The sequence below is a fragment of the Pipistrellus hanaki genome, assembly GCF_964339955.1.
Source record: "Pipistrellus hanaki genome assembly, chromosome: 6".
Lineage (NCBI taxonomy): Eukaryota > Metazoa > Chordata > Mammalia > Chiroptera > Vespertilionidae > Pipistrellus > Pipistrellus hanaki.
Genome location: NC_140508.1, coordinates 18,575,733 through 18,588,832, shown reverse-complemented (window position 1 = coordinate 18,588,832; position 13,100 = coordinate 18,575,733). Strand labels below are relative to the sequence as shown.

The 13,100-nt window shown below is 43.9% G+C and overlaps 1 protein-coding gene across 1 annotated transcript in view; it reads left to right on the top strand.

Moving 5' to 3' along the window:
- SLC24A3 (solute carrier family 24 member 3) overlaps positions 1–13,100 on the top strand; it is a 459,582-nt gene that overhangs the window by 408,739 nt on the left and 37,743 nt on the right. The window contains exons 8-10 of the mRNA XM_084887028.1: positions 1,042–1,067; positions 6,970–7,023; positions 12,125–12,258. Coding sequence (XP_084743154.1) covers positions 1,042–1,067; positions 6,970–7,023; positions 12,125–12,258 — 214 coding nt within the window. The remainder of the gene's footprint in view (positions 1–1,041; positions 1,068–6,969; positions 7,024–12,124; positions 12,259–13,100) is intronic.

Sequence of the window (13,100 nt, the reverse complement as noted above, 5' to 3'; positions counted from 1 at the left end):
GACTTAAATTATACCAGTTTTTTTGCCCCCAAATGAGAAATGACTTTAGATGATATAAGGTCTAGGGCAGTGGTCAGCAAACTCGTTAGTCAACAGAGCCAAATATCAAAGTACAACAGTTAAAATTTCTTTTGAGAGCCAAATTTCTTAAACTTAAACTTCTTCTAATGCCACTTCTTCAAAATAGACTCACCCCAGGCCATGGTATTTTGTGGAAGAGCCACACTCAAGGGGCCAAAGAGCCCCATGTGGCTTGCGAACTACAGTTTGCCGACCATGGGTCTAGGGCTTAATTCAATCCTACTTTGTATTCTCTTTGGGTCTTAACTGGTCAGGAGAAGTCTCCACTCGGTACTTGTGTGTCTTCCACTGCTCAACCCTTGCTAACATCCTTCTTCAACAAAAGGGCAGGCCTGTGACCCAGAGCCTTGGCAGCCAGGATCCCAGTCACTGTTGGCAGGCATTTATTTTTACCTTCTGCATGTGGTCGCAACTGGTGCTGATTCTCAGCTTCTGGCTGTGATGTAAAGTTTCCTTTGAACGTAAATTCTTCTAAGGATATAGGTCAACTGAAAGAAAGGTGTTGAGTACAAAGAATTCCAAATGTTTGTGTAAAAGCTTGAAGGAGCTGTACAGTACACAGAGACATACACACGTCTCACAGGTGGCCCAGAGTGGCGGGGGTGTGCAAAGCCCCTGCCAAGCGCCTACATCCCTTCCAGACGTAAAATTCTACAGAACATCTTACTCTACACAGCAGGCCAGTCATGCTTCCCTCACAATCCACTATTGGACAGAAATTGCAGGAAGGATGGGATGACCTATCACTTCTCCCCTCCTCATCATGTCCACTCCAGTCTGCCATCAGCACCTCCTTCCACTAATACTGGCCACAGACTGAACCAGCAGAGAGGGGAGCTTGCCCACAGGCTTCGTGTGCCAGGCCAGCCCCACCCCAATTCTTACCAAGCAGCAAGGGCAGACTATCATAAAGCATGCTTACACATGTGCGTGTCTAATCTATCCCTTTTCCCCCCACAGTTCATTTACGATGAACAAGTTTCCTGGTAAGTACCTCTCTTTCCTTCCAACGTTCCTTGTTATGTTGCAGAGCCAAATATATGGAAGACCAGATTCAGGGTTTAGGGAAGAAATGGGACATGTCACGACAATTTGGAACAGTTAGCACTTCTCTAGAACCCTCTGTCCACTTCCATAAAGGAATTATATTAGCTGCACAGAGCAGAGGTCTTTGCCTTAGGCTGGGTGGTGGGTTTCCACTCCTAATATCACATGTCTTCATCCTCCAGGTTAGATGCGTGACTTAGCTGTGCCTTTCTGCACTCAGCCATTGGCTGTGCCGTAGTTAAGACTTGACTAATCTTTCCAACTTGTGTCCAGACCTTGTTGGCATATTCTACATTCCGCCCAGAACCCGGGGGTGGGGGGGGGGGGTGTTCGGGGGAGGAGGCACTTCAGTGACCTCCAACCCATAAAGTTCTGCCTGACATTTCGGAAGATCTTAGTGCTCTGGAAAGTCAGTGGTTTTGTTTTGGATAGATTTTTTTAAAATTGCCCAAATTAAATACCTGGGAACCTTTGTATTTGGCCCAACTCTCCAAATCCCCATTTTTGAGATGGGTTCTGAGCAAGTCAAATCTATTGGAAATGGAAATGGAAATTGGGTGCATTGTGCGTTCTTGTTATTTTTTAAAAATTTTTCATCTATTGAAGTAGAGTAATGTGAAATAACATTTTAGGAATAGATAGGGGTGGTACTGTATTATTTAAAGCTAAGAATGAATTAGAAAACAAAGCACTGAGTTCACCAGGCTCCCCTCCCTGCAAAATGGGTGCCAATGCTTTGTTAGAGAGACATCTCTGTGTCCTGGGGTATCTCTATGACTTTCAGAATGTGGAAGTGGGGATAGGGGAACTGATCATATTGATGGAAAATGTTATACACTAGGCTAGGGCATTTGCCAACTCTTCTCTGTCCAGAAAGGGTGAGGAGGAGATGGCTTGGAAAACTTGCTTTAAAACACATATATAACCTCTGTATTGACCCATAAAAAAATAAGAAGGAGGTCCTCTTTGAGTAACAGTGATCAATAGGCTGAAAGGGATTGAGACACCCAGGATCACATCAGGTCAGAGGTCAATAAGTCAGGGAGAACCTTCTTGTGGGACCCACCTGGACATGCTCACCAGATGGAGTGGTGACATTTTCCCCACGCCCTTGCAAAAAATTCTCCCTGCATCTGATGGCAGGGTCAGCATAGCCACTGCTCTGCCTTAGCAAACAGTGGGTGCTCACATGTTGCTCAGTGTTGTTGCTGTCATAAAGACAAACACATGATCACAGTCGAACTTAGAAATGTTTCTGATGCCTTTGTGTGGGAATCCTTCAGAAAGGAGATCTAGGCAGGTTCTGCTGTCCGTCAGTCTTAAGGAGCTCTCTTTGCAGCATTTCCCTGGCCTCGCTGATGGCCACCATGGAGGTGAATACAGGGTTCATGCTAAGCCTATTTCAGTCTTTGCCCTCAAAACATCTTTCCAGGTATTTCAGATGGAGTGGAGCAAGAAAGGGACCATCTAGTTCCTCTTCACTCCCAAGGCTGAACCCCCTGTGATGTCAGGTGACCCCATCCTCAGGTAGCACTCGGAGCCTTGCAGCAAGGCTGTTCATGGCATCATGATGAGGGAATGGGAGGCCACAGATAAGTGAGTTGCACATTCCCAGTGTGTTTTGTTCAGCCTGGAGTGGGTTCGCATCATAACTCATGCACAGGCATAGCTTCAGGAAAGAAGTAGGGAGGCTTTCATGGCACCGGAACATTATCTCCAGATGCCAGCCTGTTATTGTTATTATGTGGATAGGCTGACGAAGAACATTTTTCATGTGAGTGAGGCTGAGAAATTAGTATGAGCTGCTGGCCCATAACTGCTTTGGTAATTCCAGGGATTCCAGGTCTTCATATGAGAGCAAATTATATTGCACTTTAAGATAGTTGTGGCTTGTCCACACCTCAGCCCTTTTTACCCAGCCAAACTATGAGCATTTATTTTGCTGAGAGGGTGTGTCTGGGAGTTGATGTCTCTCTTTAAAGCCAGATTCTTCAATCTGTGCAATGAAAGCACAGTCATATTTCAATGATACTGCAAACAGCGAATTCCACTCCTTGTGGTAGAACCTCCCAGCATGTCTAGAAGTTTCAAGGAAGATTACCAATCTACTCCAAATCTGCAGAAGGAAACTAACTTCATTAGTGTTTAATTTGAAACTACAGTTTTCTTTAGGAAGAAATGAACCTTGTCCAATACAAATACACAGGGACAAGGTACCTTCGTCCTACACAGTTGAGGTTCCTTCGCTGCTCTGAGGTGGCGGCCTGTAGTGAGTCACACTTAGCCGACAGATGGTACTCAGAAAGCTTTTAGTAGCAGGTGACAGGAAAAACCAGCGATGGAGATTAAAGAATGCTGGTTTGTGTTTCTTACATGGCAAGTACCCCAGGTGTGGGTAGGGCGATGGCTCTACTTTTCTCTTGACCTTTTCCTAATGGCCCCCAAAGGACTGCTGCATGGCCAGCCATCAAGTTTGGATTGAAGGCAAAAAGGAGGAAGGTGCTATGCCTACCTTGCATCTCTTTGGTCCCAGTTGGGTCTGCCTTGACCAATGAGTGGACAGGGGAAATAGAAATATAATTTTAGACAAATCATTATTTATCCTGGGACTGGGCCCACCCTCCTTGAAATTGAAGGGTTGCTGCCTCAACATAGTGGGGTTTGATTTGCAGGCCAAAGGCAGAGAAGAATCTGTCACGAGCATCCTGGGGAGGAGGGGGAGGAGAGCTGTGAGCTTTTAGAGGTCTGCAGGCAGAGTCTGTCAATTCCACCGCTGTTCCCTGAGCACCTTTTGGGTGCCAGGCTTTGTTCCAGAACTAGACACAACACAGAACACAACTCAGCCCAAACCGTGAGCTCTCTGGGCTAGAGGGGAGGCAGACGGGAGACATGTAATTAAGTCATGTGGAGACATGCACAGGACACGGGGAGAGACCCCAAGAGCACTGAGCCAAAACTTGATCATCAGACACTCAATCAGGCCCCAAAGCAGAGGGAATGAACGGGAGATGTGGCAGCACAGAGGCCCCAGAGAACCTGGTGCATTTTATAGGGGAGTGCTGGGTGAGCCCTGAGTCTGAGCACAACAAAGCAAACCTGAAATGTCAACACAAGCAGGGAACCCCCATGTCATGGGCATCCTTGAACCATGACTGAAGATAACCTTACTCGAATATTGCAATGAAAGGACTTGCTTAGAGTGAAAAGTCAAAAAGATCTAAAGGAATTGGAGAGTATAACTATTTAGAAGATGCTAGACTTAATTCAACTTAACAAATATTTCATTGATGTTGGTTCATTTACTGGTGACTCCTCACTGAGTCTGTTAAAATATATTGTAGCAATTCCATGACATCCCTTTAGATCCTGGGTATATCTTCTCTCAAAATGAATACTGTGAATAAAACCTCATTTTCCCCAAATAAGTAGATGCCACATCTATGTTGGTTTCAATAAGATAAGAGCCCTCTTCAGGCCACTGGGAATGTCTTGCAATTGAAAAGCTATGTTTGGAAGCAGTTCCATCCTGCACAGAGGAGCTGAGGGGGAAGGGTGGTGTCTCCCGGCTGGGAAATCAGCTGTCCAGATGTCTGTTTTAAGTGTCTGAAAACGAGAAACCATGTAGCTGAGGTAGGGGCTAGGTGTGAAAACTGCTATCCAGTGACTGCTAGGAACAGGCATTATATTGTATATTAATAAGTCATGAGTAAATAAGACCCAGTCTGATCAGAGGTCTAAAGAACATAAGCAAAGTCTTGTGATAGAAGGTGAAGCAAGAGTAGGCAGGGTAGACTTCTTGGAGGAAGCAACCTTTAAGCTGATATTTGGAGGATGAAAGGGACCAGATATGAGTGGAAAACATTACAGGCAGATGGAACAGTAATGGAAAGGCTCATGGGGAAGGAAAAAGCTTGAAATGTGCAAATGAATGGAGGCCAGTCTGGTGAAGCAATTCAGGACCCACAATGATTTGGAGAGGAAGAAAACAGAACCAGGATTTGCACCTTTTTTTCCTCCTCAAGAACTTTGGGAAACAATTGAAAAAATTTAAGCAGAATGACATGACCCAGTAACATCAAGGAAGCCAGTTCAGAGGCTAGAGTTAAGGTAAACTAGGGAGGTAGCACTGGAGAGGGCAGAGCTGGCAGTTCAGGGGAGATCTGGACATAGAATCCTGATGGACATGGGTGAGGATAAAGGAGTGCTCCAGGCTGATTTCCAGATCGGGGCCCTGACTGAGCAGGCAGTGGGACAGCGCACTAAGATGGCAAAGCTCAGAAGAAAATGAAGCTAGGAATGAAGAATTCCATCTGAGATGCATTGAGATTCCACATGGAGAGGCCATACTGACAGCTGGATACATGAACCTGAAGCTGGGCAGAGGTGTGGGGTGGATGTGTCACCTGGTCTTTGTAGCAATAGAACAAGATGATATCACCTAGGGAGACCGTGTGGGTAGGAAGAGAAGAGTCCCATATTCAGAAGCTGAACTGAGGAAAAGGAGGAAGCAAAGGGGATAGGAAAGGAGAAGTTAGGAGAAGTAGGAGTGTGGCCTCTTGGAAGTCAGGAGCAGAGTGTTTGACGAAGGAGGGAGAGTAGTTAACTCTCAGATGCTGCAGAGAAATAGAACAGGATGACAAAGAACCATCCCTGGAGTTTGTAGATAAAGGGAACAGGTGCCTTTGACAAGAGTTTCAGGGCATCAACAGATATGGGAGTTGAACTAGAGAAATTGGCTAAGAGAATGAAAGGTTCTGGAAGGTAGTGTAGCAAACCTTTGTGAAGAAGCCAAGACACATAGCAGAAGTTCAAGGGATTTGGACACCCTGATTCTTTCAGTAGCATAACAAGCACTTTCTATAATAAATACATAAGCATTTGCATAATCATTCTTAACTGATGTGTGGCAGCCCATTGTATGAACATGCTTATCATAACATACGCATGTAAACATTTTGCTTCCTTCCAACACTTCACTTTTATAAAAACCACTGCAGCGAAAACCCTTGTATGTGCATTCTTTTTTATTTAACCACATATTTATCTAGGATCAATTTCTAGACAAGAAAAGGAAAAAGGAAAGAAAGGAATAATCTACAATACAATTTCTTCATAGACCATTCTATAAGAACTTTTTCTAGAAGCCAAAATTATACCCTCGGTTGGTTAATTTTATTCTACAACCAAAAGGAAGCCTAGATATCAAATTCCCTTATTTTTTAGTTGGAAGTTATTAAAATAAAGGCAGTGGAAGTTTTCAAATTATCAGAATTTTTAGGTAAATTGCAGTGGGTTTCATTATTTTTTGTTTCTCTCCTTTGACTATGTTCCCACTTGTTCATTCTTATCCTTCCTGTTGGCATCTTCCCTGCCAAGTGTTTCTCTCTCCCTCTCCCTCTCCGTCTCTGTTCTCTCTTTCTCTCTTTCTGCCTTACTCCTTGGTTGTCCCTATCAATTCCTCTCATTGGCTTTTGGTAAATATATTTAGTTTTTAGTGAGTTTAAGCTGTGGACAGATTTATAAATAGAGGCCTATATTCAGCAATATTATGGAAGGCTTGCTGTGCTCAAAGAACGAGTTGAAGTAAGTGAATCACAGAGGAAGGAGCATTTATTTCCCTTTCAAGGAGAAAAAAGAAAGGTCATTGAAAGCTGTATGCAGTCCGGAAAACATCTTCAACCAGGGAATATTTGTAAGCAGTCTGCACGTCTGCCTTACCCTTGCCATGCTTGGCAGGTTTACTGCCCTTCACGTTAATGACATTTTTTAAAAATAGGCCTGTGTGTTGCACATCTGCCTATGGTGATTTGCTTTAATTAGCCTTTCTTGGTGTGTACACAGGTGGGAGTCTTTAGTCCTCGTGCTGATGTATTTTATCTACATTATCATCATGAAGTAAGTAAAATGCTTTCTTAGTTTCCTTTCCAAGACTGTTTCCTACATTTAGCATTATGTGATAATGTGGAAAGAGGGACAGGGGAGAAGACAGGGGTCTGGCTGGCTCTCGCTGCCTGTGGTCACAGACTCACTTGGCTCCCTGGGCAACCTGCTATGACCGCTGCAGCTCTGGCAGTGGCCATAGCCAAGACCCTTCCAACCCAGGCGTGACGATAGAATCAAAGCTTCAGTTTAATTTGAAATTTTTCAAGCGAAAGCTCTCTTCAAGGCCTGGCAACCTAGGTTTGGGCTGTTTCTTCACTCTCTTTCATAACAAGAAAGGAGGTAAAACTTAATTACTTATGCTTCTATATAGGAAGAGAGAAGGGACCAGAGCTAATGAAGAGAGGACTAAAACTATGGTTGAAAATATCTATGGACTTCCATTATTCACATGGTTATCTAGGGCTGTGTAACAAATGATCCCAAAACTTCGTGTCTTCAAACCACAAACGTGTGATGTCTCATACAGCTTCTGAGAGCTGGGCATCCAGGAGCAGCTGGACTGGAGGGTTCTAGCTCAGGGTTTTCATGGGATTGCAGATAGAAGACTGTCCAGAGTGGCCGTCACCTTGTTGACGGAAGGTGGCCTGCTTGCACAGCTGGTGAGCTGATGCTGGCTGTCGGCTGCAGGCCTCAGCTCCTTATCACATGGGCCTCTCCTTAAGGCCATTCGAGTGTCCTACACACAAGAACTCAGGGAGAGAGCAAGAAGGACCCCACATTGCCTTTTATAATCTAGTCCCACAAGTCACATACCAGCACTTTTGTCATACTCTGTTTATTAGCAGCAAATCACTAAGTCTAATCCACACTCAAGGGGTCTACTTTGCCTTTTGAAAGGAAGAGTGTCAAAGAATTTGTGGATATATTTTAAATCCAACACATCATATATATATTTTTTCCTCTTAGAGTTTACTAGTTGTATCAAGAATTACATTGTAGCCTGGCCAGCTTGGCTCGTGATTGAGCATCAACTTATGAAGTAGGTCACGGGTCGATTCCCAATTAGGGCACAGGTTGCAGGCTCGATCCCCAGTGCGGGGTGTGCAGGAGGCAGCCAATCAATGGTTTTCTCTCATCACTAAGGTTCCTATTCCTCTCCCTCTCCTTTCCTTTCCGAAATCAAGGGGGGGGAATTTTTTTTAAAAAAAAAAAAGAATCACACTGCAAATGTTCCCCATACTTGAAGGTAAAATGTAAGCACCAGGGTTGTGAACCTGCTGGGTCATCGTTTTGCCAAGTACCATGGGGATGAGGAGCTTATAAACAGTGCAGAGACCTTCGGTGCTGCAGCCGCCAGCCCCCATGGGAGCAGTCTCTATTCTTCTAAATTAGCCCTTACTTTCCTCAGCATATGTGACTGCAGGAGTGGCTTCTTTTCCAGGGGCCAAGAAAGTAGAAGGCCTTTAGGAGCTGCCAGTTTGCTCATGGCAAGGAACAGGCTGGAACTGGCATATCTAGGTTTTCTTGCTCTGAGGCCTGACAATAATTAGTTCCAGCCTCTAGTGGCCGAGAGCCCCGTTCAGAGGAATCAGTGTGGCCTCTGGCAAAGGTCACCTGAACTGTGAAGGCAGGAGCTGGCTTGGCTGTGTCTGCGGGGGGCCTGCCACCCATCACTCAAATGGGGAGTCCAGGCTTCACCTTAGCACCTTAGGATCCGTCCGTGGTCAGTGTGGCCCCAATGTCTGGGTCTTGTTACTGAAAGAAGACATTTCTAGAGTGTCCTGGTGTAGAGTAACCACGAGATGACTGATCAAGAAATCAGGGGCTGTTATCAATAATCACCTTTCATTGACAAATACCAAGAGGTGGGCTCCCAAAAACACTAGACTTTCTGACATATCTAGATTTCAAAGGAAAAGTAATTCAAGATGGGAGCATCTATCTTGCTCCTCTTTCTCAAAAATAGCAAAATTATTAAGGAACCAGTGCCACAGTGGACAGACCTCAACAATACACATGTGTTTCTTCGTTCATTTTTATTTATTTCACCTTTTTTTTTTTTTTTAACTTCCTGTGATTCTAAGTTTGAGTTTCCAAAGAGTCAAGAGCCCTTTTCTTCCTTTTAGAAAAGGCATTTTGGTCAGTTATTCCATAGAATTGACTGTGTGCTATATGCCCAGCAACTCAAGGGATTTGAATCGAATTTAGATGGAAGCATGTTCCACACTGAATTCACTGGGAGCTTCACAGAACAAGCAGGTCTTTAAGAGCAAAGCTGGTCTACAGGGAAGCTGGGTTGAGGGGTTTTAGTAGTCCCCTCCTGTGACCATTGCACCCGTCTGCCAGGCCATCACCAAGCCCATGGGCTGCTGGCGGGCATATGGACACTAAGAGAGCACAGTGAACGACTTCTCTCCTCTCCTCTCCTCCAAACCATACCCAGTGTGAAAGCTAATGAGGTGTGTGTTTCTGCTGATGCCTCAGCTTCACCAGCCTTCCAGCTGCTCAGACCAGCAGGATGCAAATAAAACCGGGAATGGCGGCCTCTGTGCTTGTGCGATTTTCTACATAAATTCTGGTCCCACGTTCTAAATTGAAATCTCTGGTATTTAGCCATCCCCCTCTGCAATCAGAGGCTTTAATCATTGGGTTTTATAAAATCTGATTTATAAAATTGCACGCCTCACAATAAAGTAGCTTCGGGGTGCAAGCACAAAATTTAAAACACTCAATTAAAAATATAAAACAGAGCAGCAGCAGTTAAAAATGGCATATATTAGAATCATCAGCTGCCTCCTGGGTAGAAGGCTTTAAATGACATTAAACTTTCTGTCGGGAAGTCAAAGAGCCATTTAGTTTGGCCAGAAAGCTCCTGGGAACATGAGGCACACCTGGCTTCGGCGAGGATTGATTTCTGCACCTCTGCATCACTCCTCTGGGATCCTGTCCCCACATGAAGCAATATGGTCTCCAGGCTAAGGTCAAGTCCTTCACTTCAAAGCCTGGCTGTGGATCCCACCCCACCACTTACTGGTATGGGGACCTTGGCCAAGCTATTCAGACATTATGGATCTCAGTTCCCTCTTCTACAAAACAGAATTAGTAATACTTCCTACCTCCAATGCTTTTCTTTTGTAAGGGTGGGATGTGACAGCATAGTTACTATCCAATATCTGGTTTCAAGGAAGTTCTCATAATACTATTCATAGTATCGTTATTCTGTTACCCAAATCCATATAAATATATAACACACAGTTGTACTTTAAAACCAAACCCTCATGCAAGTCAGTATTTCTATGTGGAAAATGGATGTGGGGTCAAGATGACAGGAACTGTGCCCCGCCCACATGGCTCTATTAGTCAGGCAAGGTCCTCTTGTGGCGTCTACAACGTGGAGAGATCTTACATGAAGAAGAAGGTTGAATATAGACAAAAGTTAACAGAATAGTGCAGCAATTTTCAACCGGTGCCACAAGAATTGCTAAAACATGCAATACCTGACTACTTAGTCAGGGGCACTGCCCAAAAGATCCTTAGATTGTCAAATAAAAAAAGTATACCTTTTATTTTCATCAGATTGGCAAAAAAAATACAATGTATTCTTGGTGTGCCGCAGAATTTTGTAATTAGTTTATGTGTGCCATGAGATGAAAAAGGTTGAAAATCTCTGGAATCGTGTGATGGATCCCATGTACTCTTCACCAGCCACTCACAGTTGCTCCATCCACACTCCTATCAATTTCCCTCCCTCTATGATTTGAAGTCCCAGACTTCAGGCCAGTTAATAATACATTATTATTATCACACCTAAAGTTAATGCTAATTTTCAATATGACTGAATATCAAATCAGTGTTCAGATTTCCAATTCACCTCATAAACATAATTTTTACAGATTTAGTTTAATCTTATAAATGTCATAAATATTTTAAAAAGCAAAATCCAAATAAATTCCACTCAGCACAATTGATTGCTCCATGTTTGGGCTCTCTTTTCATCTATAAATCCACCCTTTGTTTACCTTTTTTTTTTTTTCTTTCAATTTATTCTTCAACAAAGTTTGAAGTGAATTGCTTGCTCCACAGAGATGTCCACAGTTTGGAAATGGGTGTGGTGTGGCCTACCCCTCTGGCCTCTGTGTTTCCTCCTCGTCAGTCATCAATCAACCTGATTCAGGTTAGACTGTATGCCAAGCAGTGGTGCATCCTCCCACCAGCAAGCACGTTGTGTCTCCTGTCTGTGACGTCGGCAGCAGCTGATGCTCAAAATCTGTCTCCATGATTATGTTAGGGTTGCACAATAGTAATGTTCTGCCTCTCATAAGAAGCCCTGGCTGGTTTTGCTCAGCGGATAAAAGCATCATCCCATGGACTGAAGGGTCCTGGGTTCAATTTCAGTCAAGGGCACTTACCTTGGTTGCAGACTCAATCCTTGGCCTGGGTCAAGGCATGTGCAAGAGGCAACCAATCAATGTGTCTCTCTGACATAGATGTTTCTCGCTCCCTGTCTCCCTCTCTCCCACTCTCCCTGAAAATCAACAGAAAAATATCCTCATGTGAAGACTAACAAAAAAGAAAAGTTATGGCATTAGAGTAACAGAGAATCACAGGGTGCCAATCTGTGACCTCAGGAAACCCAAGACAGACAGAGACCTAGTCGGCCAGCCAACCTATAACACGTAGACCACGGCACCCCAGGCAGCAGCATGGATGAGACACCTTCTCCTTTCCCCAGCAAGGTGTCCCTGGCAGCAGAGGCCCTAGAGACGTCACCCGGAGAAGGTAGACGTGGCCATCCCACTAAGTCTCATGCACGGACTCCAAGTCAGGGAACTCAATCTCAGAGGTGCCTCAGTGGACATTGAAGAGATTGCAAAGAAAGCAGTTTGTCACTATTTATTTATGTAAAGTTGATTTTATTTTCACATATCCTTACACTGGAAAATGGGGCAGGTTGCATATTATGAGGGGAACTGTGATGACATGATAATAACAATAATAACTTGAGGTGTGGGGTCCCTACAATGCATCCAGATTTCAGGGACACTTGGTGGGAGTTGGAGGATGGAGGAACAGCAAATGCTGATGAGCTCTCTTCCCTTGTTACTCTGCTCAGATATAACGCTTGCATACATCAGTGCTTCGACAGGAGGACGAAAGGTGCTGGAAACATGGTCAATGGCTTGGCCAGCAATGCTGAAATCGATGACAGCAGCAACTGCGACGCAACTGTGGTGCTACTCAAGAAAGGTAACCAAGGGGAACCTGTGCCCAGGAAGTAAGCAGCATGGGGCACTGCAGCTGGCCTGGAGAGGGCGCTGCCTCTCTGAAGGAGAACAGGTTCCCTGCCTCTCCCCTCCCTTTGGCCATACCCTGGGGCAGTCTCATACCTGGTGATGTGCTGACTGAAAGCCCCATGCAAGTTCTTGGGCAAAATATTTGCTGGGCGTGCTACAAGAAAATTAGGACAGGATGGTAAGGGAGAGAAGACCATGGGTTTTGAGCTATTGATTCTGTCACATTTTGGCTGTGTGACCACGAAGCAGGTCACTTAATTACTCTGAGCCTCAATTTTCTCTTCTGCAGAATGGGGATAATTTTTGTAATGAGTAAAGGAGACAAAGTATGTAAAATACTTCATGAATAATAATTGTCATGAGTATATTATTATATCCAAATTCACTTCCTGGCTGTCTTACCTCAGTTTCCAAGGTGCAGCATGATATAGTTAATGACCTTTTTTTAAAGGTAATTTTTATATTTAATAGATTCTTGTTAATCCATTTATATACTTAGATAAATAATATAAAGCAGCTCAAATAATGTTATTTCTTAGAGAAACACAAAACTTATCAATTACTTTTGCCTAGAATATGCTTCGTTGTTTTTTTTTGTTGTTGTTGTTTTTTTTAACTTTCCCTTGAAATATGTGGGCTTATTTCTTCTTGATCCCATATGGTTGCTTTCCAGGAAAAAAAAGAAATTAGAAAATCTATAGATTCTTTTCAAATATATATCTGCTTTGGAATCTGTTGGTAATTATGAGAATTTTAAAATCAGTCATTTGGTAGACTTTCCTAATTATGTGCATG